Genomic DNA, 22759 nt, shown 5'->3' on the forward strand with positions numbered 1-22759 from the left:
CACCACCACCGTCTCTTCCTACCGCTGGTCTTCCATGTGGCAACCCACCACCGCGGCACCCTCCTCGTCTCCGACCTCCTCCTCCTCTTCTTCCTACCATTCCTCTTCCTGCGCGGATCCACAACCCACCGCGGCGCTCTACGCTAAAGTGCCACCATCATTGCTATAGTGCCAAATGATCTTGTCGGCCGTCATGGAGCGAGAATCGGGGATTTTTAAGACCACGACTACATCATCCTCACAAAGCAAGCTCCGGAGAAGAGGAACATTCCACTCCCCATTCCGGTTTTTAAAATCGGACACTCTCACCCATTCGGGTATTCTAGAACTATCTCGAACAACAAAACCTTTATCACGTGGGATCCACCTATATTTCCCTACAAACGTCCATGTACTCCCTCGACCCTATCCGTAACCGTGAACCTTCAACAATCACCTTTCTCTCCTATAAAAGATACCGCTACAAAGACTAGATGTCTTGTAAGACCCTGTGGAAGAAGAATACACGAATCGGGAGAGTAGCTCTCTTTAAGGACCTTCGACGCAAGGGCATTCGGGAAACGGAGCATCAGCCACACGGTTTTGGCTAAAAATGCTCTGTTGAAACATTCCAAATTCCGGAAACTAAGGCCATCCTCGGCGTTTCGAGCACAAAAATTCTCCCACGTTCCCCAATGAGTTTTCCGTTTCTCCTTGGTGCCCTCTCACCAAAAGCTAGCCGTCAAAATGGTGTTATTCGTTAATGAGATACTTTGGAAGCTTGATATCTAATTTAAGTTACTTGAATAACTAATTTTTCTACAATAAGTCACTTAAATAGCTAATTCGGTTTCCGCGTCACAAATATGTTGTTTCCATAATTAATCACTCACACGCACACACTCACTACATCCAAACATCCATATCAGTGATATCATCATTTTCTTCATTATTATAATAATTTATATTCATACAAATTAACTTTTCATTTCGCCGTCTTCCCATGTATTTCCTCTTCTCTATCATATGCCAACAACTTTGCCTATAAATACACTGCACATACCAAGCAAAAATAACAAAAACCCTGCTCTAACCAAAACCAACAAACACTATCATCTCTCTCTCTCTCTCTCTCTCTCTCTCTCTATAAAGAATCAATGGAGTCGGGTCAGTCCGTGAGGTTTTCGAAGCCACGTGGGTTTGCAGAGACCTTGAGGTCGGACCTGAAAGAGACGTTCTTTCCCGACGACCCGTTTAGTCGGTTCGCCGGCGAGAAAAGTGGGCTTCGCCGGGCAAGAAAAGCGTTGCAGTACTTTATTCCGGTGTTCGGATGGTTGCCGGAGTACAATCTCCGGCTATTCCGGTTCGATATACTCGCCGGAATCACGATAACGAGCCTAGCCATACCTCAGGGCATCAGTTACGCCAAACTCGCCAACATCCCTCCTATCATCGGACTATGTGAGACTCCTAATATCCTTACCTACGTGTCAATATGCATATCTTACTCTATTTCTTTTTATTTTTTTACCATCATGATATTATTGTTATATATTTATTTTTTGCGAAAATATCATCGTTATTATTATTATTGATTTGGTAATAAGTACGTAGGTTTTTAAAATTCACAAAAAAATACACGTGTTGTTAAATTTCATTCTAAATGTGGAGTTGGATTCGGGTCAAAATATAAAAAAAAATAAAAAATAAAAACTCGTACTTAATTTTTATCATTATTATTATTATCGTTAAAATTTCTCTTGATATTCACAACTGTTATTATTAGTGTTGTTGCTGTTGATTTTCTCCCTCTTAATGAAGCGTATATTTTGTTCGAGGATAAATAAATATCGCATATGCACAAGAAAGCTTACGTCACATGAACTAATTTATGTAAATATGAAATGTATATATAGACTCAAGTTTTGTGCCGCCACTTATATACGCGATATTCGGTGACTCGAAGCATTTGGCGGTGGGAACGGTGGCGGCGTGTTCACTCATCATCGCCGACTCGATCGGCACCGTCGCTTCGCCGGAGCACGAACCCGCTTTGTACCTCCATCTCGTCTTCACCGCCACTCTAGTCACCGGAATTTTTCAGACCCTCTTAGGTTTTCTCAGGTAGGTAGTTATTTTTTCTAAATACATCAAAATTAACATGTTGCATGAACATGGTTATATTATAGTAATTAATTAATTAAAATTTTGTAGATTAGGGATATTGGTGGATTTTTTGTCTCACTCGACAATAACTGGGTTCATGGGAGGCACGGCGACACTGATCTGCCTTCAACAGTTGAAAGGCATATTTGGATTGAAGCATTTCACGTCTCACACTGACATCATCTCTGTTATACACGCTATCTTCCATAACAGACACGAGGTTTGTATTCATTTACATATACAAGTAAAATGATGATATGAAATAATGATATTATTTTGTTTTATTTGTTATGGACGGTGATGCGTGTTTTCTATTCCTATGAATGTATGCATGGACAAAACTTCGGATAATGTTTGCATATAAGGAAAAAGGAAATTGATCAATTAATTATTTACGCCCTTTTTTGTTTCCTTTTTGTAGTGGAAATGGGAGAGTGCAACTGTGGGCATAATATTCCTTATTTTCCTTCAATTCACCAGATATCTCGTAAGCGATTATTATTTCTCTCTCTGTATACTTTTTAATTAATTCATCACTATATACTTTTATTAGCAGTCACTCTTTATTCGTATTCTGAATATTTTATAATACGACAAATCACTTTCAGAGGGAAAAAAGACCAAAGCTATTTTGGGTATCAGCTATGGCTCCGATGGTGGTTGTCGTAGTTGGCTGTGTCTTCGCCTTTTTAATCCGTGGAAAAGATCACGGGATACAAACCGTAAGTAATAATAACATTTATAATTATGCTTTCAATTTTCAACCAAATTTCCAATGAAGTGACGTTGAAAGTCATGATTTTATGTGTTTCACTTGGATGAGAAGAAAAGGAAATATTTGTTGGGACCCATGGAATTACGTATTAACCGCGCTTTCTTTCTTTTAAGGTTGATGTATCGGACTTGTTCATGCTATTTAGTGAGACCAAGGAATTTTCTATAGACTGTTTTTGTATATTAAACTGTGTAAATAAACTTTTTACTATATGCATGAACGAACTTTATATCAAGAAGTAATGGCCATATATAGTTAAAATTTTCTTTCATGATTAATGTTTTCTTTTCGTCTTGGTTAGCTTATATATATTTAATTTACCGTTATTATTTTATTAGTTTTGTGACTCTTATCTATATGTTGACTTTGTGTAGTACCATAAAATGAGTCCTTATGGGAGACATCATTATTTTTTACAAATTAAAATAAAAGGCATCATTTTTTTTTATGACGAGTCTCTTCCACTACAAATGTCCGCGTGATTTAATTTGAACTTTTAATATTATTATTTAGGTGGGCACACTGAAGAAAGGCATTAATCCACTTTCCATCCAATATTTGACCTTTGATTCGAGATATTTGCCAGCGGTTTTGAAAGCAGGACTTGTCACTGCCCTTGTTGCTTTGGCTGTAAGAAATAATTCACCCTAATCAACTTTATTTATTTATTTGTTTCAACTTTCGGCGTTAAAGTAATCGATGATTAGTCACATAATAATTTTACTTCTTACAGGAAGGGATAGCAATTGGAAGGAGCTTTGCCATCATGAATAACAGCCAAGTTGATGGCAACAAGGAAATGATAGCTTTTGGATTCATGAACATTATTGGCTCATTATTTTCATGCTACTTAACTACAGGTAATAATTACGGATAAACCACTGTTGCAAAATCCAGATCAACGGTTCACTATATTTTTACTGTCATTAATTAAATTATGACACGTCATATCGGTGGAGCCAAAATTTCCAACTCCTAAGATACATAAAATGATTTGGATTTTTCAAGAATTTATAAGAAATTGTTTTATAATTTTGAGTTATAAATGTAAAAAGGAATAAGTTACATCAATTGTGGGTAAAAAAAAAAATCATATTTGAGAGATGTAGAAGGAGACACAAAAAATAAGATAGGATTCCCTTACAAAATCACATGTCGAATGTTGAATGACTTGACAAAATCACAAACAAAATAAATCTTATTATTTATCAATGAAAAATTGTAGGACCATTCTCGAAAACGGCGGTGAACTACAACGCGGGAGCGAAGACAGCGATGTCGAACGTAATAATGTCGATTTGCATGGCGTTGACTCTCCTATTCCTGGCTCCCTTGTTCAGCTACACGCCTCTCGTTGCCCTATCCGCGATCATTATGTCAGCCATGCTCGGCCTAATCAACTGCACCGAAATTATCCATTTATTCAAGGTCGATAAATTCGATTTCGTCATTTGCATGGCTGCTTTCTCTGGTGTCGTCTTTATTAGCATGGACGTCGGACTCATGCTCTCGGTAAGTGAGCAAATGAATAAATAATCGCAATTTAGTAAATATACGAACCATGGAAATAATTTTGATTAATTTTTTTTTTAGGTGGGACTTGGTTTATTAAGAGCTCTAATGTACGTGGCTAGGCCAGCTAGTTGTAAGTTGGGGAAAATACAGAATTCATACTTATACCGTGACACAGAGCAATATCCTGGTGCCACGTCAATTCCCGGGTTCATAGTCTTACAACTTGGTTCCCCTATTTTCTATGCCAACGGCAACTATATCAGGGAAAGGTAATTTTTTTTTTTTAATTATTATCATTCGAATTAAATTTAATTAAAAAACGGATTTGTTCTAATTGTTGGAAAACTTTGATGATTAGGATTTTGAGGTGTATTAGAGAGGAAGAGGCCAACCCAGAGTCTGAAGTGGGTGAGGTTGAGCATGTCTTGTTGGACTTGACAGGTAAGGCAAATTCAAATTGTATACAATTTTGGAAAGAAAAAAAAAAAACAAGTGTTGTTGATTTATTATTGGCTATTTTTTATAATTACGTGTCTCACTCACAATTCGGCGGATCGTGAAGGTGTTTCAACCATTGACGTGACCGGAATTGAAACACTGATCGAGGTTCGGAGAACCTTGTTTGCCAAAGGAATCAAGGTAATGATGATTCTCTGATTACATCAAAATCTTGTTATTTCAAGACAAATTTAAATTACAAAACGACTCTTTATTTTAAATTTTATTATACATTCTCATATCAAAGTATTACTTTAAAAATAAATTCGTTTTCTGTATTTAGACAAAAAAAAAAAAAAAAAAAAAAAAAAAAAAAAAAAAAGTAGAAAAAAATTCTGAATTATTTGAAGATGACATCCTAAGAAAGAAATAAGAGTACCCTCCTAAAGAGCCATATTTTGATTAAGATATATATTTGTTTTAATTATTGTAGATGGCCATAGTGAACCCGAGGCTCAGAGTGATGGAAAAGTTCATACATTCTCACTTCGTCGAAAAGATGGGGAAAGAAAACTTTCACTTATCGGTGGAAGATGCTGTGGAGGCTTGTCGGTTTTCGCTTCACAAGACAAAAGAAAACGGTGACGCCCTCGATGTATCGCAGTCTAATAATGTCATTGCAACGACCGTTTAATTCTAATTCGGCAATGTAGTGATTCCAAATTTTTGAATCTTTGATTGTAACCAACGTATTGGCATGTAGTTATTTTCCTTTGTAACGTGTAGTATAAATTTAGAGTAAAAATCAACATAAAGTTCTTTCCTTTATCAATTATGGGAAAAATCTTCTAATGTGACATTGTTATTCCGAAGGAATATTATCAGTATGTCCTAAATAAATACGTGTAAGCTAATTTTCTGTGTACGCTTTACAGTTAATGTTTGAAGAAAAATATAATCATATTCAGCCTGTCTAAGCTAACCTGAGGCTTGCTAAAGGTTCTATTAAAAAAATGTTCTAAATTTTCATACACGGATAGTGGTGGCGGCATTTTTTTTTTCCCTTTCCCTTTCGACTTTCGTCCCAATGGTAATTATTATTATATTTATGAAAAAAAGATTACAATTAAATAAATAATATAAATGGCATTAATTGATAAGCGCCACCATCGATACGACGTGTCGTCTGACCGCACTTTAGTCGCGCTCTCGCCACCTCTTCGTCTTCATTTCTCTGCGGATTCTGATTCCTTTCGTTTCACATTGGCTATGTCGATGATCAAACTGACTATGTCGATTCCTATGCTCTTCGAAATATCTATCGGCGTCGTCTCAGGTAATAAGGATACGATTTCGATTTCGTATCCGTTTCCGTTTCGAGCTGTTGAATTGATTTCGTGATTTATTTTGATTTGATTTTCGGCTGAAATTAGGGTCTGTGTCATGAGCTACTGTAACTTTGGGTTCGATAACGATATTACAAACCACGAGCTATTAAGAGGCTAAGAGCGGAGAACATGGCCAACTTGCCTGATGTGAGGATCCGATTCGCATCTGTAAATTTGATGGACAAGAGTCTTGGCAGGTCAGTTTTCTTGGAACCTGAATCTGACTTAGAATTTCTAATCTTTGATCGATTATGAAAATTCATGAAGTAGAATCATGGCTTTCTGTTTCTTTCCCTCCTTTTTGTGCATTTTGCCTCTGACTCTTTTGCCTTCGCCCATTTTAGAATTATGCCATTGTATTGTATGTATAGAAACAGTTAAGCTCTTTTTCATAATGAAATTTTAGTAACAGATTAAACAAATTAATGCTGAAATCTCCCACGAATGAAACAAATTAACTCTTTTTTTGTTCTTTTTTTTTTTGTTTTGTTAATTGGCATAGTTGATGAGGAGTCATACTGTTTAAAGAGTGTTTATTGAGTAGTTTCCAACTTCTTCTTTGCCAGACTTGGATCACAAGCTAATAATAATAGATAAATGAAAGAAATATTCTTTTTGAGTTAACCTTTAGATGTAATTTCTGAAGTGTTCTTCTAAGTTAATAAGCGATCATAAGTGAAAGAACAACAGGTTATTTATGCTTTTCAGCCTCTTACAGAACTATCAGACAAGAAATGCAAGAATAGATGCGGGTTTTCTGAGGAAGATCTGGTCATGTCATACACAATGAGTTGGAGTTTTGTCCTTCCGATGGAAAGTATGTTCTGTTCAAGGACGAAGTTAACACAACTTTATCTCTTTTGTGTATACCTTTAGCTTATGATTTCTTATGTTTACCCTTGTTAGAATGTCATCACTGTGTTTGATCCTTGGATTGATATAGCCGTGTACAAGTACTGGCAAAAGAAGAAGAAGAGACAAGAAGATCAAGCGCGGTTTTTTAAACTGTTCGAGGAAGAAGATGATATTGACCATGAATTGGAGCGATGTATGAGTTACATCTTTTAATAGAGAGTTGAAAGAGAGATTTTTTTATTAGATGACAAGACCTACAGAATAACAGCTAAAACCGAAATTTCAAATGGCATATAAGCATTGATTGCACTTCCACTTATTTTTCTTAAAACATGAAACTCATTCGCCGCCGCCTAAATTGTTGTGTGGTGTTTGGGGTCAGCTTTGTAAAAGCAAGGCCAGTACCCGAATATGCATTCGTAAACTGCGTATTCAGGCTCACGTGCGATCTCTCTGTCGTAGCTTGACTTCGAACAAGCCGTTTCGCCTCCATTTCCAAACAAAGAATCACAAATTGACCAAGCGTCGTTTTCCGGGTAGTTTTCCGCTGCGAATTTATCTTTACAAGTAAACTCCGTAGCCTCTTCGCTCGGGTCATTTTTATCGGAATCGGCGCTAGCAATCCCACCGTTTATGGCGTCGCGATCGTCTTGCCAAGCGAAAATAGATTTGCATCGCCGAACCCAATTGGGCTCTTCTTCTTCTTCTTCCTCCTCTTGTTCTTCTTCGTCTCCCTGGTATTGATAATAGGCTGAGTTGAACAAAGGGCAAGCATTGAATGAGACATCGTATGAAAGAGCTGGTTGAATCATGTCATCACTTGAGTACGTCATTTCAGGTTACTACAAGGAGATACGCTTACTATAGGGCTACACTACACATATATATATATATATATATGAAGCAAGGTAAGGTTTGTGAGACACAGAATAACCGACCATTTTGATAACAAGATTCTGTATCTCTTTAGAATATGGACACAGTCAGACCCTTTTTCACCTTCGAGAATTACCTTCAACGTCGAATCTCCTTTTTCACTATGCAAAGCAGCAGAGGGAAGAATATGAAAAAGATTCTCAACTTTTATCTCGCTTTACAAAAAAAGAGCTTTTCTTCTTTTCTTGTGATAAAGGTAATATGGACGTTGGCAAGATCTTTTTTAAATATAAATTTAATACATGTAGCTATTACTCAAAGTCATGCAATAAATTTTATTTGTTTTGTAAGCTATTGGATTTTATATACATGTGAAAGAAAGATAATTTTCATGCTTTAATTGTGCTTTGGACAAAAATTTAAATTATTTATTATTTAGTCTTAATATGAATCTTAGTGTTGAAAAAATTTTAACAAAATTTGGCAGGCTCATTTCTGAGCTCCAAGTATTTTATATCTGAGTTTATTTTTTATTTCACAAATCATATTACAAGAGTAAAACCTGTAGGCAACAAACCATTCATGGCATTATATATCAAAGATGACGAAGCCAAAAATGGTTCAGAGGATGCTATATATATAAAGTTATAACGATTTATATAATTAAGTAATTTATCACTTTCAAAAAATTAATCATAGTTTCAAAAACATACGTGAAACTTAGTATTTAAGATACTTATACATTTGAGCTATATCACTAATTTTAGAAAAACTTTGACTATTTTAGAAATCTATTAATTTCAATTAGCTATTTAACTATACATCCAGGTAAAATCCGATGGTTCGACAAGTAGGCCGCACTTGAATTATTGTCACAAATTGAAACTTAGTTGTAATTAAATTCTCCTTGTTATTATTTACGATTTTTCCAACAAATACTTGAAGCTACAAACTTCAAAGAACGCATCCACAATTAGGACACATGAACTACAGAGATGTAATCAAAGTACCTCTGCATAGGTATCTCTAAGCTCTGTTAGGAATTAGTTTTTCAAAGCTTCTTCGACCAGAGGTAATTTAACCAGAGGCAAAGCACGAGAGAGAGAGTGGGCCATGGTCTCTCTCACTGCCCTACAGAATAGACAAATACACAATGTGACTAGACTATGATTAGAAGCATCATCATATTTCCCGAGTCAGGGTCGGCCCAAACTCACCGGGGGCTTTAGGCGATTCAATATTTTGGGGCTCTATAATACTAATAAATTTAAATTTTCAGGGTAAAAAATGTAAAAATTTTTAGAAAATGGGCCAAAAGTGTAAATTTTTAGGGTAAAAATGTAAATTTTCTTAAAAATAGATAAAAATGTAAATTTTTTGGGGCCCATCCACATATGGGGCCCTAGGCCTGGGCCTACCCCGCCTTAGCCCAGGGCCGGCAGTGTCCTGAGTGATGATAATAATATTATTTGTTAAAAATATTATACAAATTAAATATAAAAATGATAGACATCAACGGCCCGCTTGCTGACCGTTGATGGGAGAGGGCGGGTGAGCTACCCACTTCTCTGGTGGCTCCTATTATATAAGTCCGTGATAAAATGCTCAACAACATTGAACCTAACATTGAACCTAATATTACATATTCGTAGTAATTAGTTTGATCGGGTGGTAATCTCACACATATCTCTACTTAGAAGTGTTGCGATTTTTCCGTACGCAAGTGCACGTAGTCGCTCAAGTAGTAAAGTTCGTAAGTACGAGTCGATCTCACGAGGAAAATGTTTAATTAAATTGACAAGATTACTAGCACGAATTGAACCCGATGATTTGATGATTGTGATGGTTATAAAAAAGCGAACGAAAATTAAAAACAATAAAAAAACGATAGATCACGATAATGAGAAAGCAAGGACTATGGCTTCACAAGTTATTCATATGGTTTGGATTCGGGAATTCAGCACAAAACACACTCTCTTATGTTTGCTAATCATGCTCACGATAATGGTAATCTAAGATTTCTCTCGAACATCTAAGAATCTAAACATATGCCGGGATATCTTCTCTCGATCTCAACCCCTAAAAACAACAGTTAGCATTAAAAACGAGAGCGTTCACACGACTCCGAAACAGCCTAGCTATGTCTAGCCTAGGAATGTATCCCAGTAAATTAATCATTGTGCACGACTAACCTAATCTCTTTCGAGCATCAAGCAATCCTAATATCATGAACACGGTAGCTAATCGAATTCAAGCATTACACACGGGATTAAAATAAACAAACATGATAGAGCATATGAATATTAATTTGACATGATTGAATCCATAACCATATTCCTAACTTGCTACACCATAGCCCTTAATGAATTTAGTGCATGATTGAACGGAAAATAAACGGAGATTAATATAAAGCAATCATGACTGAAAACTGAATTATATTAATAAAAACGGGAGTTCCAAAGATTCAGAGAATAGAGATAAAAACTGTGAATGGTGAAAAACGAGATTGTGGCGACGATGATCATCTCTGAACGCTTCTTCTCTCCCGGGATTTTTGCGGCCAAATGAGAAAAAAAACTAAAAACAAAAGCAAAGATCTGTTTCTGAACAAACTAAAGTGTTTTTTGTAGGTTTCCTAGGTTTTTCGGAGCTCATATAGGCCGTCGGATCGCATCCAACGGCTTAGATTACAATTAAAACGCGTGACAAAAAAAGTGGGAATCGGGGCTTGTACGCCGCACCTGTGCACCGCACACCCAACGCACAGGGTGAGCGCACAGGGCTGTTCACCGCACAGGGGCAGCACAGGGCAAACGCACATGACTCTGGAAGTTAGTGCATTACTTGGTTCACCTTGAACCACCTATCTTGAGCTCCGGGTGTCAGAATTTAGATCCGAATGATGTTCTAAACTCCTTGCGATTGTCCCGTCGTCCTCGGATGCTCTATTCGACATTTTGAACTTCCAAACTCTGAAAATTAAGAAAAACACTATAAAACACATGAAAATGCTCTCAAACTAACTTCTTTTCACTTATGAAAGTACAAACAAACATGTTTATAACACGCTTATCAAGAAGTCCTGAGTTCGAGCTACTGGACTGCAAAAATGCATGCCCTCTTACATATGGATGATTTATCATCTTTCAATTTAATGTCTTTGTACTAAATCATGTAATTTTAGTCAACAGGTGCTACATGCGCTTGCACTGCTATACTATATTATGTAATCTTAACTAATAATGTCTCTTATAGAAAAGAAAAAAAATATATATATATTCATAAATCTAATGTTTAGCTTTCAAACGTTCTTTTTCCTTTCTGTTTATTTTTTGATAAAAGGACTCATCACATGAGTATATTACTAAAAAAAAAAAAAAAATTACGAAAATCAAGGAAAATATTTTATATTGTATTTATTGTAGAAAATATATATTTTAAATGTACCTCTACCATGTGTCTACATTTTTCTTGTATAACGTATAATCCAGAAGTATACGTCGCAATATATTAGTTAATATTAACATAATTTAATATATTTAACCGTAATGTGCTTCAATAAAATGCATTTCAGCTGCAGCTCTGATATCGTGATTAAATTCAATGATCCCCGCATTTTTATTTGGAAAGCGATTCCCAATTTATCATCTAACAGAATAATCAGAGAAATAAATTACGGAACTTACTAAGTTAATGAAATTTGAAGCGTTTGGAATCTCATAGAAAATTAAATCAGGGAAATGGACATCAATACTGCATTAGGAATGTCTAAAATTACGGAAACACGCCCCAACACGAAAATCGAAACCCGACGGAAACAATCTCTCCCGTTCTGCCGAATCACCCCGTTCTTCTTCAATAGGGCGAGTCAGAGGGCTCTGAACGACTAGGTTATCGCACATTCGCTGATCTTACTATTTTTGAAGTTTGTCTCTCTTCGTCCCGCTCTGGTTCCGGCAAGTTTTTCGTCTCTCCGAAAATGGTAACGCTTTTTCAGCTCGAATTGTTCATGTTAACCTATTTACGCGTCCTTGTCTTTCATTTCTTGTTCTGCGATTTTTTCTGCTTCCTGTTCGAATCCTGAAAAGTGCGCTTGAAGTGATTTGAGTTTTTTCCTTCATATTTTTAGCGTATTAAATTTTCTGTGATTCTGTGCTCTTGCACTAACTCTGTTTTTAAACAAAATTGGAATTGAACGACGTTGATATTGCTGTGTTTTATTTTCCTTGAATTTCTAAGCATTGGAGAAGTGATATACCTGCACCTGTGTCTGTTTAAAATTATATCCCGCCAGCGAATTGGCTTATATTATATAGTCTCTTATTATTTATATAATACATCCTTTGCAAATTGCAACTTTTAAATTTATAGCTGAACTGACTACATATTTTTTTGTGATTCTTCAGCCTCTCGGTCTACCAATCAAGGTTTGTACTATTATCTTTCCCGCCAAGAAAATTGTCATTACTATTTTGAGTCTATGCCTTGAATTCAACATTCAACTATATACAATATATTGAAAAATGCCATTCTTGACAGAAAAAAATTGAATTGAGAAGTCAGCGAGTGAAATCAGTAGATCAGCATCCAACTGAGCCATGGTAAATTCCTTGATTTACGCTTATGGTTGTCACCGTTAACACTTAAATAATTATCTTTTTTGCAATAGATTGGCGTGAGATAGAACTCTTAAAATTTGACACGCCTTAATATTCTTACCTTCCTGCAGGATTCTTGTGGGTCTCTTTTCGGGGTGCGTCCAGATTTGGAACTACCAGGCACAGGTTAGCTAATGAATGCAACATTATATTAATGCAGAATGTTACTACGTACTTGCTCGTTTTGCTTCCCATCGTTAAGGTTGAGAGATCATTGCTTATGTAATCAGGAGATAATATTGAGCTCGCATATGGACTTGATGTCAACAAATTTATAATTGATACTCTGATAGAAATAGGAATTCGAGTGAATAAGAAAGTTTGAAGGATTAGACAATAGCTACGAGTCTATTTTAAGGCATTTAGGATGTGTGCTTTGTATCTTCATAACTTTTTTTTTCAGCTGTGAGGTGGTCACTGGCATGTGAGTTTGAAAAAACTAAGCTTCAAGAAATACATACTTTTATATGAACTATCCTGTTTGTACTGACTAAAAGATTCTGAATTTGTTCAGACTCTAATAAAGTCTTTTGAAGTCTCTGAGCATCCAGGTACTTTATGTTTTTTATCCTCTAAATTTGTGCTTATGCAATTCATACTTATGGGTTACAACTACAAGTATGCTCTTTTCTATCTCAGTTCGATCGGCGAAGTTTATCGCACGCAAAGAGTGGATAGTGACCGGAGCTGATGACAATACCATACGTGTATACAATTATAACACGATGGAAAAAGTTATAATGTTTGAAGGGCACTGCGACTTCATTAGATCTGTGGCTGTCCATCCAACACTTCCAGTGTTTCTTTCGGCCTCTGACGACAACGAAATCAAGCTCTGGAACTGGGAAAAGAATTGGACATGCACTCAAAGATTTGAAGGGCACTCTGGTTATGTGATGCAAGTTACTTTTAATCCCAAGGACACCAACACATTTGCAAGTGCTTCCCAAGATCGCACCGTTAAGGTAGAATTAATGTCTTTTAACCGTGTAATTTGCATGGATTTATGCCATGACCGTTCGTTTTTATGAAGATGATGATCTATTATCACTTGTAGGTTTGGAATCTCAGCTCGCACGGCCCAAGTTTCACATTGCAGGACCATACAAAAGGAGTGACCAGCGTTGCTTACTATGCTGCTGGCGATAAGCCGTACTTAATTAGCGGATCTGAGGACCATACTGTGAAGGCAAGCGATGAATTCATATGAAAGCATTTGTACTTCTCCATATTTACTTGGAAGAAACTACAATTCAAGCGTTTGGAAACAGGTGTGGGACTATCAAACGAAGAGATGTATTCAAACACTTAAAGGACACACGCATAGCGTTTCTTCTGTTTGTGTCCACCATGAACTTCCAATACTACTATCTGGTTCTGAGGATGGAACTGTGCGAATATGGAATGCAATCAGTTACGGGTAAGTCATAGGAAGTTGCATATCTATTTTTTATTTCTTATAACATGTTTGGTATATAAAATTATTTTTACTTCTTCCCCTAGCAGCTTCTGCTCTCATTAGTATGTCACACTGTGCAGGCTTGAGAATACGTTGAACTATGGGCTTGAAAGAGTTTGGGCATTTGGTTATTTTAAAGGATCATACAAGTAAGTTTGTCTTGAATTTTCAACTTTTTGCATATTTGAAACTTCAAGACATTTAACCACGAATGGTTAAGAAAGCTATACTGGGCAATGTTAATTGTCGATGTCATGTGTCCTGTTATAAAAAAAATGGGTTGCTTTCAATCCATTACAAGTTTATTGGTTCTTTTTTTCCCCTAGAATCGCCATTGGTTATGATGAAGGGACCATCATGATTAAAATCGGTCGAGAAGAACCAGTCGCAAGTATGGACAGTATTGGACGAATAATTTGGGCCAAACATAATGAAGCTCAAACTGTGAAAATCAAAAGTGTTAAGGCTGCTGTGGTTTGTCTTCCTATTTGCCCGGACTTTCCTCTCTGTGCTTGATATCAAAATCTTGTATGATTGACTGTAAAAAGTAGTTTTTATTCCCTGTGCTACACAGGTTGTAGATGGAGAAAGATTGCCTTTGGAAATTAAAAGCTATGGAACATGCCATCTTTATCCTCATGTAAGTTGCTCTCTTATAAAGCTTATAATAGGCAAGTTCAAGAAGAACGAACATTTTAGTAATTGCCAGTCTCGTAGATCCCGATTTGTGTTGCTTCTGTGATGTTGTGCTCTATGTGTTCATATCCCCTTCTGGTACGGCTGAACTTTAGGTGTTACTTTTCTTCATCCATATGAACACGTTCTTATCTTTGTTATTATAAACGTGATATTCGAATTAGGAATGGCTGTGAAGCTTCATTGTGGTCTAATGGAACCAAGTATATAGATTTTTTGCCTATTCGAAGACACTCGATAAAAAGAGTAAATGGATCATTAAGTTTCATATATCTCATGCCTGCCTGAATTCGAAGTGGAATAGAAAATTAGTTGATTTTTTTCTTCTTCATCTTCTTCTTCTTCTTCTTCTTCTTCTTCTTCTTCTTCTTCTTCTTCTTCTTCTTTTTCTTTCGTTGTTTTGTAATTTAAGAAAGCTAATCCTTTCTTTCTCAAAGTTACGCTGACTAAAGAGATTTCCATTTGACTCTATAGGATGTAAAACATGGAGACTAGTTGTGTTTGTACTCCCACTCTGTTAACTTTATATTTTTGCCAAACCTTCAAATCTTGGAAGTTTGTAAATAGGATATTCGTGGTAATAGAACAGTTATGCATAATAAATTATGCATAATAAGTGGTTGTGCATTATTTTATCGACCTTGCTTGAATAGTCTTCAGTTCAGCATGCCACAATTGATTTAACTTGCACTGTTAGAATATCGCATTTCATTTTGGTAGCTTGTTCACCAAACCGAGTATTAAATTATGTGTTTGGCACCAGAGATTAAAGCACAATCCAGATTCGAGTTATTTTGTCTGCTGTGGAGCCACCGATTACTCTATATGTAGCCCCTTGAATTGGAAGTATGCATCATACGGCTCGGGATTAGAATTTTCCTGGTCATCCAAAGGAGAGTACGCTGTCAGGGAAAGTACATCGAAGATAAATATATTTAACCAGGCATACCAGGTTTGACCCCTTACAATACAGAAGGTCGTTGAAAGCAACAATAAACTCTCATTAGCTATTGGTCTATATTTTTGGAATATGTATGATATACAGAACAAATGAATAAAGTTCACTGAACTTGAAAATTTCAGGAAAAGAAGAGTGTTCAACCAGCATTTTCATGTGAACACATTTATGGAGGCGCATTACTGGCAATGTGCTCAAGTGATTTTTTATGCTTTTATGACTGGGAAGATTGCAAACTGATTACGCGGATTGATGTTAATGTCAAAGTATGGATTCTCATCTTTGAAATCATTATATCTCAATTTTTGCTTCTATCCTTCCACTGTAATATTAATTTGCATGTATTTTTGTTTCCATTAATTTTTTTTTTCTAGAATGTCTACTGGGATGCTGATGGGATGCTTGTGGCGATAGTTAGTGATTCGTCTTTCTACATCCTAAAATATCATGTAAGAAAGTTCTTTTTGGTTATTTGGATTCCAATTTTATGGTGTTTTCTACTTTATAGAGTTCAGGTTTTATTTTTTGCTAATTTAATATTTAATACGCTTTATTTGGCAGAGGGATCTTGTAACATCATCTATTAACAGCGGAAAGGCGGGTGATGAAGGGGGTTTCGAGGATGCATTTGAACTTCTAACTGAAGTAGATGAGCGTGTTATGACTGGAATTTGGGTGCATGAATGCTTCATCTACACCAACTCTTCTCAAAGGCTTAATTACTGTATTGGCCCCGAGGTACTGGATTTTTTATGCCCTGAAACACTTTATGTCGATGTCTTTCACATATAGAAAGAGATTTAGAAGCAATTACTTATTGCAGGTGACAACAATGGTCCACATGGACAGACCTATGTACTTGTTGGGATATCCGAATGGTCAAGATCGTGTCTATCTTATTGATAAAGACTTCAAGTAAGTGAATCTCCGTTGGTGTTGCTGGAAGATGTTTGTATTCTTTTACATCTTCAGGAAATATTCTAACATAAGTGTATTTTTCTCGTAGTGTCGTGGGATACACTTTACTTGAGGTCTTGCTGTATTACAAAAGTTCTGTGCTGCGTGGAGACCTAGTTGCTGCCAGGGAATTGTTACCTGGGATTCCTATGGAACATCATAACAGGTATACAATGTTGACATCAACAAATTATTCTATACTGCTCAATGATAAAGTAGTACGTGTCTTGGCTGTTGTTCAAGACAGAAACTTCAGTTGCTTTAAGTTAAAGTTCGCAACTTTCAATATGAAGAACACAAATGATGAGTGAAATATAATCACGGCGTCACCACAAGCTGTTCTTGATAATGTTTGTCAAATGTTCTGTTTCAGTCATTCTTCAAGTTTTAAAGAGAAAATGATCCAGTATAGCGTTAATGATGTTTTCACCGATCAGTCATTTTTCTTTCTAGTGTCGCCCACTTTCTGGAATCAATAGGAGTGTTGGAAACTGCGCTGGAAGTGGCTACAGATCCTGATCACAAGTTTGATCTGGCAATACAACTTGGAAGACTTGATATTGCGGAGGTAAATATCTTGTACTTAGGTCTGTGGTTATCTGGGGGAGCCATCTCCTAGAAAGACGACTCACCGATTTTTTTTTAATTTTTTTTTTTTAGTATTAATACCCCTTTCTGAATGATATTTGCTTTTGGATTTCAGGAAATTGCTACAAAATTCCCATCTGAATTAAAATGGAGGTGGCTTGGAGGTACTGCTATGTCTACTGGGAAGGTAACTTTTCCCTTTATATATTGAATGAGACAATACTTGTTATGGTTTCACCTCTGAATATTTTCCCTACAGGCTCATCAGTTACAGGTGAAACTGATATCATCTAGTTAAGGCATGGAATTGGATTCAAGCATATCAGCAGTAGAGGATTCTTTTTTGTTTTCGTTTTGTTGAAATAGGCTGTGTAGGAGATCTTTTAAATTTACTACTAGTTGAAAACATCAGATGGTTACCTAACATTGGGCTCTTTGATCCATAAAAATAAATAATTAAAAGAAGTAATTGATCGCTTGGATTAATTTTTTGCAGTTTGAATTGGCTGACAACTGTCTTTTGCGCGGAATTGATTTGAGTGGGCTATTGCTTCTTTATTCTTCTATTGGAGATGCTCAAGGAATGTTAAAACTTGCGTCCCTTGCCAAAGAGCTAGGAAAGAATAATGTTGCATTCCTCTGTTCATTCCTGCTGGGAAACTTAGAATACTGCATACAACTGCTATTGGACTGGTATCTTTTCTTTACGATTAAATGATGTGCTTTTTTTCTCGTTTTCAAGTGAATTTCAACCCTTTCCGTCTTTGTGAACTAGCTCCAAGGAATTTCTGTTACCAAAAAGGTTTATCATATAAGTATTCCATGCTCGCTCGCAGGAACCGAATACCTGAAGCAGCTTTGATGGCTCGTGCTTACCTTCCAAGCAAGGTGTCAGGGATAGTTGCAGTTTGGAGAAATCACTTGAGCAAGGTAAAGTTATCTGAATTTTTCAAACTTAAATGTTTACATGGGTGTATTATTGCTGATATGAGTTGTGCATATCGAGAGCTAGTGCAGATTAGCAAGAGCGCTGCTGAGTCGTTGGCTGATCCCAAAGAATACCCTAATTTGTTTGAAGACCAGTATCTTTCTGTTTCTCTTGAATCTGACTCTAGCATGTTGCCTCATTTTGCTTTTGTTTCTGAAATGACAATTACCATCGATTTCTCTGCAATTTTTTTGTTTTGCAATCTTAAACTATGCTGTTTTGCTTTTGTTAAGAATTGAATTAAATATATTAATTTTTTTTTCTAAACTGAATGTAATGCAGGTCAAACCGCAGTTCTGCTGAACTATACTCGGAGTATTTTGAGAAAGAAACAATAGATCTCGCTGAAAGGTTCAAAATCATGCTGACTGATGGACAAGATGATCCAACTGTTGATGGAGAACATCCCGATGAGGTAAAAAAAAAAGTTTTATTCGGATCCATTTCGACTTTTTGCCACGATGAGGTAGAAAATGGTGACTTTTGAGTTGTTGAGAGTTTTGAAGATTCTGTTGTCTAAATCTTATTCAGCGGACAATTGATGGCTGGGAATACAAGGACCAAGAACTACACGAAGGAGATGATGCTAGTCCCACTTATGGTGCTCCTACTACAAACACTCACGAGGATGAACGAGAATGGGGTCCATTTGAAGACTAGACTTCACAAAACTAAACCCGACTTTCTCTGCTATCAATCAGTACGTGTACATCTGACTTTCTCTAATCTATTTGAAGAATTAGTATATACCAAATGTCAATGCGTCGCCTTTTCTTTCGGTTCTTTGGCAATCATTGGATCACAACACACATGTTTTTTGTAATTTAGTTCTTCAAATTTAGAAAAATGATAGGATTTGATATCTACACTATCTTGTCTTTCTTGCCCCTTGATCCCTGCTTCTATAGCTTTCGTTCATCGGGTTCGAAATTGTAAATGCCGTACTACGTATATCAAAAAATTATGTGAATAACATATGAACCCCTACACCCTTTGTGACATTAATTTCTTAGTAAAAAAAATAGGATTCACTATTCGTCACATCAACAAACAATCATAGGTCTCTGCTAAGTTTTTGAATTGCTTTGTATGTCTCGGTCTCCTTGTTAAAACTTGATCGTAATTTCAAATCGTGAATAGCAGTGGCTTGATGTTTGTTATTTTCCTCCCCAAAATTCATATTTATTCCTTAATTAAGTTTATCTTTTTCAATGTTGATGTATCAGGAGATCACAGCCTGGCATAATTTTCTTTTAGCCCCATTACTGTGTTCACTCGCATTTTACTCGTCCCTTTTTAAACTTGAAGACAGAAAAAGAAGAAAAATTACCATACTATATTGATTATAATAATAATCTCTAACAAACAAAATTAAATAATCTCAGTTATTCTACTTAAGTATTTCCTCAATTATTACCATCTCTTGACCTTACCTTGTCTATAAGAAGATAGAGAAGTCACATAAACTATTTTATTTGAAATAAATTAGTAAAACCATATTTTATGTGATCTGTTCCATATTGAATTTGTTTGGTTGGATTTGATCCCATGTGCTAGTTTTGCCATTTGTTCATTAGTTAATATAAGTTGAGCATTGTGAATGACTATGTCAACTAACCATCTGCCACGTGTATGTAAAACCATTGCACTTACTGATCAAATTTCAATTCGCTCATCATCAATAAACTTGAAAATTGGATTGTCTCATCTCTCCACTAATGCTGCATTTCATTTGGACGACCTGTTGGTTTATCATATTAGCATCTTTATTCTTTACCATATGGTCCAAAATAATTATTATTTTACTGTAAACTTTGTATTAGCCTTATAATTAATTACCATATGACCGAATCAGCGTTCGAATTTTCTTTTCCCGCGGAGTGACATACAACTACACTTCTTTATGCAGGACCAAACCGAAAGCTTTTCATAGGTACTTTTGGAAATACTTATTTTTGTGATCACTTTACGTTTTGAGAGAGATGTTTGAGTTTTCATCTATGTAAAGTGTCGCAAATTTATTTTTTTATTTTTTTAGATTCTTCCTTTTCACTTGATGCCATACACCTTATATTGGGTTGGCATAATATAGGCGCGAAAAAGATCATTCATCAAAGAAGTTAAACTGATTCTTCCGGTGGCCTGTGATATTTTGTAGGTATACCGAATCTCATTAACATAATAGAAAAATATTTAGGAATATATTACTTTTAACATTCGAAAGCCTAGTACTGCTTTTGACATGGATATAAAATACACACATAAAATGTGTAGTTCGGTATTATAAAAATTATGAAGTTTGTTAGTTAGTATGAACCAGCTCATCGCTCTCCTAATTTCTTATTTTGTGTATTTAGGCTTATTTGTTTAACTTTATGTGCGAATGATTAACAAAGAATGTTCCAATCATGGCCAATCATGTAAATTTCTCTCTCTGGTAAACATTGTTTCTGTACATTCACATATGTTGTCGGATAATCCACGAAAGCAGGTTAACAAACAAAACAAAAACAAAAAAAAATCATAATAATCACAACTATTAATTCTTCTTTCTTTTAATTTTGGTTTATTTTTTCCTTTAATGGCGGTCAGGTATTATAAGAATATGGGAACTGAGTTGGCGTTTCGTGTAGTTTCGGGTTAGGAATGTCACATGTGTGTGAGAGTTTATATAGATATCGTATTCACAGATAATGCTTGTACGCGTTTATACTTTGTCGTATTTTTATGTTCAATTATTTTGAGTCGTTTGTTCTCACGTGCCGACAGTTTAGCGAATTTGGGTGCGAAGGAAATAATTTTCTAGTGCTTTTTCTCTATTCTTTTTCACCTGCTTCTCTGCCTAATTTCACGAGATAAGAAGCTAGGGTTTTAAATACGCATAGCTACAATGCTAAAGACAAAAAAAATATAATAGTTAATAATAAAGCTGCTATGATGGCTTACATGTACATTGAATCATAAAAGCCTTTATTAAACCATTATGAGCTTTGTTTGGGTTTCTCTTTGTACCTCTGAACCAGTTTTGAGAAGTAAGATTCTTTAGAAGTTAAATAGGGTAGGGAAAGAGTTAGATATTAGTTCAAGTCGTTTTGATAATTTTACTCTTTCTGAAATTCTGACATCACTGTTTTTGGCCTGCTTGACTTTCAGTTATTTTGACATTGATGCATTTTGTTTCGGAGGTTTTGAATATATGCTTGGCCGGCTTAATCTTCCTTAAGGACGGCTTAAATAGATAATGTGACAAATTTAAATTAAGTATATCAACCCAATACTGATAAACTAGCACGTTTCACACTTCTCTTATTTTGAGATTTGTGCATTTTCTTTTTGTTTTATTTTCTTTCGTTGGAAATGAAAGTTATAAAGCGAAAAACACCAATGGGCAGCAATGAGATCTCTCTTTCTCTATCTTCTTTTGTGTTGAAATTGAAAGTGGGGTTTATATTCCTCCTCTTTTTTTTGGTGATCAGGGTTTTATTCCTCTTTGTTAGAGAAGATGCAAGGAACATCTCAAAGGCCAAATAAGAAGAGAACAAATTTCTAGGATATATGTATATATAATTTTATTTTCTTCTTTTTTTAATTGGGTGAGACAGTATATAGTTGCATTAGAGGAAGTCACCTTGTAGTTGTAGAGGTCCTTTTACATAAATAAATTAAAAAAAAAAAAAAAAAAAGCAAGGGTATCGTCTTATCTTTATATATTTCTTAATAATAAGGGTATACCAAAGTTCTTGATAAGATTAGAGGCCACCACATGGCATCACTTAGCCAGTTGTGTTTTTTCAAAAGGGACCACCCTAATTTGCCTCTCTTAACTCTCTAATGTCTCGTTGCTATCGTATATAATCTCATATCTCATCTCGTATCTCATCTCAACTCATATGATTCGGTACTCAATTTCTTACAACTTTTGTAAACCCACCTTTTGTTTTTACTCGTGTGTAAAATTTAAAGGAGACAATGAAGACTCTTTTTTTTTCCTTTTATTTTTCAGACCCCCCACTGGCCCAACTACGATATTCATGAAGAAAAAAAATATCCCGTTCGCTCTATAATTTCCGTATATTATAATCACTCTCTATTGAGCAATTGTTTGTTCGTATTTCACATCCTTACCAATGGTGTGTTTTTATGGACCTGGATTTTTAAATTCTAAAACATGAACGTCCCACAATGGGAGGACTAAGGACCAACAGGCAATAACCTACCGAATCCTTAACCTAATAAGTAATAGCCCTACCATGGATTCCATAGTTAGGGTTTGCAAGTTGCAACGATACACCACCACCACATAGCTACCTTGATATTTATTTTTCTTTCCTTTTTTCTAATATGGGTTCGTACATAGTACGTGTTTTATTTTGTTGGTTCAAAAACCTCATCGAGTTTGCTTGACCATCTTACATTTATGATTCCATGATTCATATATTTAAAAAACTTGCTGATTGGTTAAA

At 35.7% G+C, this 22759-nt stretch overlaps 2 protein-coding genes and 1 long non-coding RNA gene across 7 annotated transcripts; all 3 read left to right on the forward strand.

Moving 5' to 3' along the window:
- The first annotated feature begins 1064 nt into the window (after window positions 1–1064).
- SULTR3;5 (sulfate transporter 3;5) lies at window positions 1065–5701 on the forward strand. Its single transcript, XM_089612384.1, has 12 exons — window positions 1065–1440; window positions 1896–2103; window positions 2194–2365; window positions 2567–2632; window positions 2754–2867; window positions 3434–3550; window positions 3654–3780; window positions 4146–4432; window positions 4514–4704; window positions 4794–4876; window positions 4998–5074; window positions 5367–5701. The coding sequence occupies exons 1-12, from the start codon at window positions 1137–1139 to the stop codon at window positions 5565–5567; spliced, it is 1947 nt and encodes a 648-aa protein (XP_089468510.1). The 5' UTR covers window positions 1065–1136; the 3' UTR covers window positions 5568–5701.
- A 349-nt stretch (window positions 5702–6050) lies between these two features.
- On the forward strand, window positions 6051–7425 carry LOC149400907 (uncharacterized). Of its 3 annotated transcripts, none has more exons than XR_016296551.1 (3): window positions 6051–6209; window positions 6307–6458; window positions 6952–7425. It is a non-coding gene; the product is annotated as an uncharacterized LOC149400907 (long non-coding RNA). The 3 variants fall into 3 exon arrangements; XR_016296550.1 differs by having other exon boundaries at window positions 6970–7425; XR_016296549.1 differs by having other exon boundaries at window positions 6980–7425.
- Window positions 7426–11716: 4291 nt separating this feature from the next.
- On the forward strand, window positions 11717–22158 carry LOC149400908 (coatomer subunit beta'-1-like). Of its 3 annotated transcripts, none has more exons than XM_089611863.1 (25): window positions 11717–11974; window positions 12399–12419; window positions 12532–12593; window positions 12722–12776; window positions 13165–13201; window positions 13290–13615; window positions 13708–13839; window positions 13922–14070; window positions 14190–14258; window positions 14436–14583; window positions 14684–14749; window positions 15569–15757; window positions 15889–16029; window positions 16138–16212; window positions 16325–16501; window positions 16587–16678; window positions 16770–16886; window positions 17174–17288; window positions 17424–17495; window positions 17805–18001; window positions 18145–18238; window positions 18326–18390; window positions 18579–18711; window positions 18828–18996; window positions 21773–22158. In XM_089611863.1, exons 1-24 carry the CDS (start codon window positions 11972–11974, stop codon window positions 18954–18956), a joined length of 2664 nt encoding a protein of 887 aa, XP_089467989.1. In that variant the 5' UTR covers window positions 11717–11971; the 3' UTR covers window positions 18957–18996; window positions 21773–22158. The 3 variants fall into 3 exon arrangements, 2 of the variants coding, with proteins under 2 accessions (XP_089467989.1, XP_089467988.1); XM_089611862.1 differs by lacking the exon at window positions 21773–22158 and adding an exon at window positions 20206–20536; XR_016296486.1 differs by lacking the exons at window positions 18326–18390; window positions 21773–22158 and having other exon boundaries at window positions 18828–18962.
- Window positions 22159–22759: the final 601 nt, after the last annotated feature.

Source organism: Urtica dioica, chromosome 4, assembly GCF_054948205.1.
Source record: "Urtica dioica subsp. dioica isolate 48M chromosome 4, U.dioica_male_clone48M_v1_H2, whole genome shotgun sequence".
Lineage (NCBI taxonomy): Eukaryota > Viridiplantae > Streptophyta > Magnoliopsida > Rosales > Urticaceae > Urtica > Urtica dioica.

What these genes read in the sequence shown, in the direction of transcription:
- LOC149400908 (XM_089611863.1), top strand. An exon ending in CTTATTGATAAAGACTTCAA is followed by an intron (nt 16,679 to 16,769) that starts GTAAGTGAATCT and finishes TTTTTCTCGTAG; the next exon opens with TGTCGTGGGATACACTTTAC. An exon ending in GAAGACTTGATATTGCGGAG is followed by an intron (nt 17,289 to 17,423) that starts GTAAATATCTTG and finishes TTTGGATTTCAG; the next exon opens with GAAATTGCTACAAAATTCCC.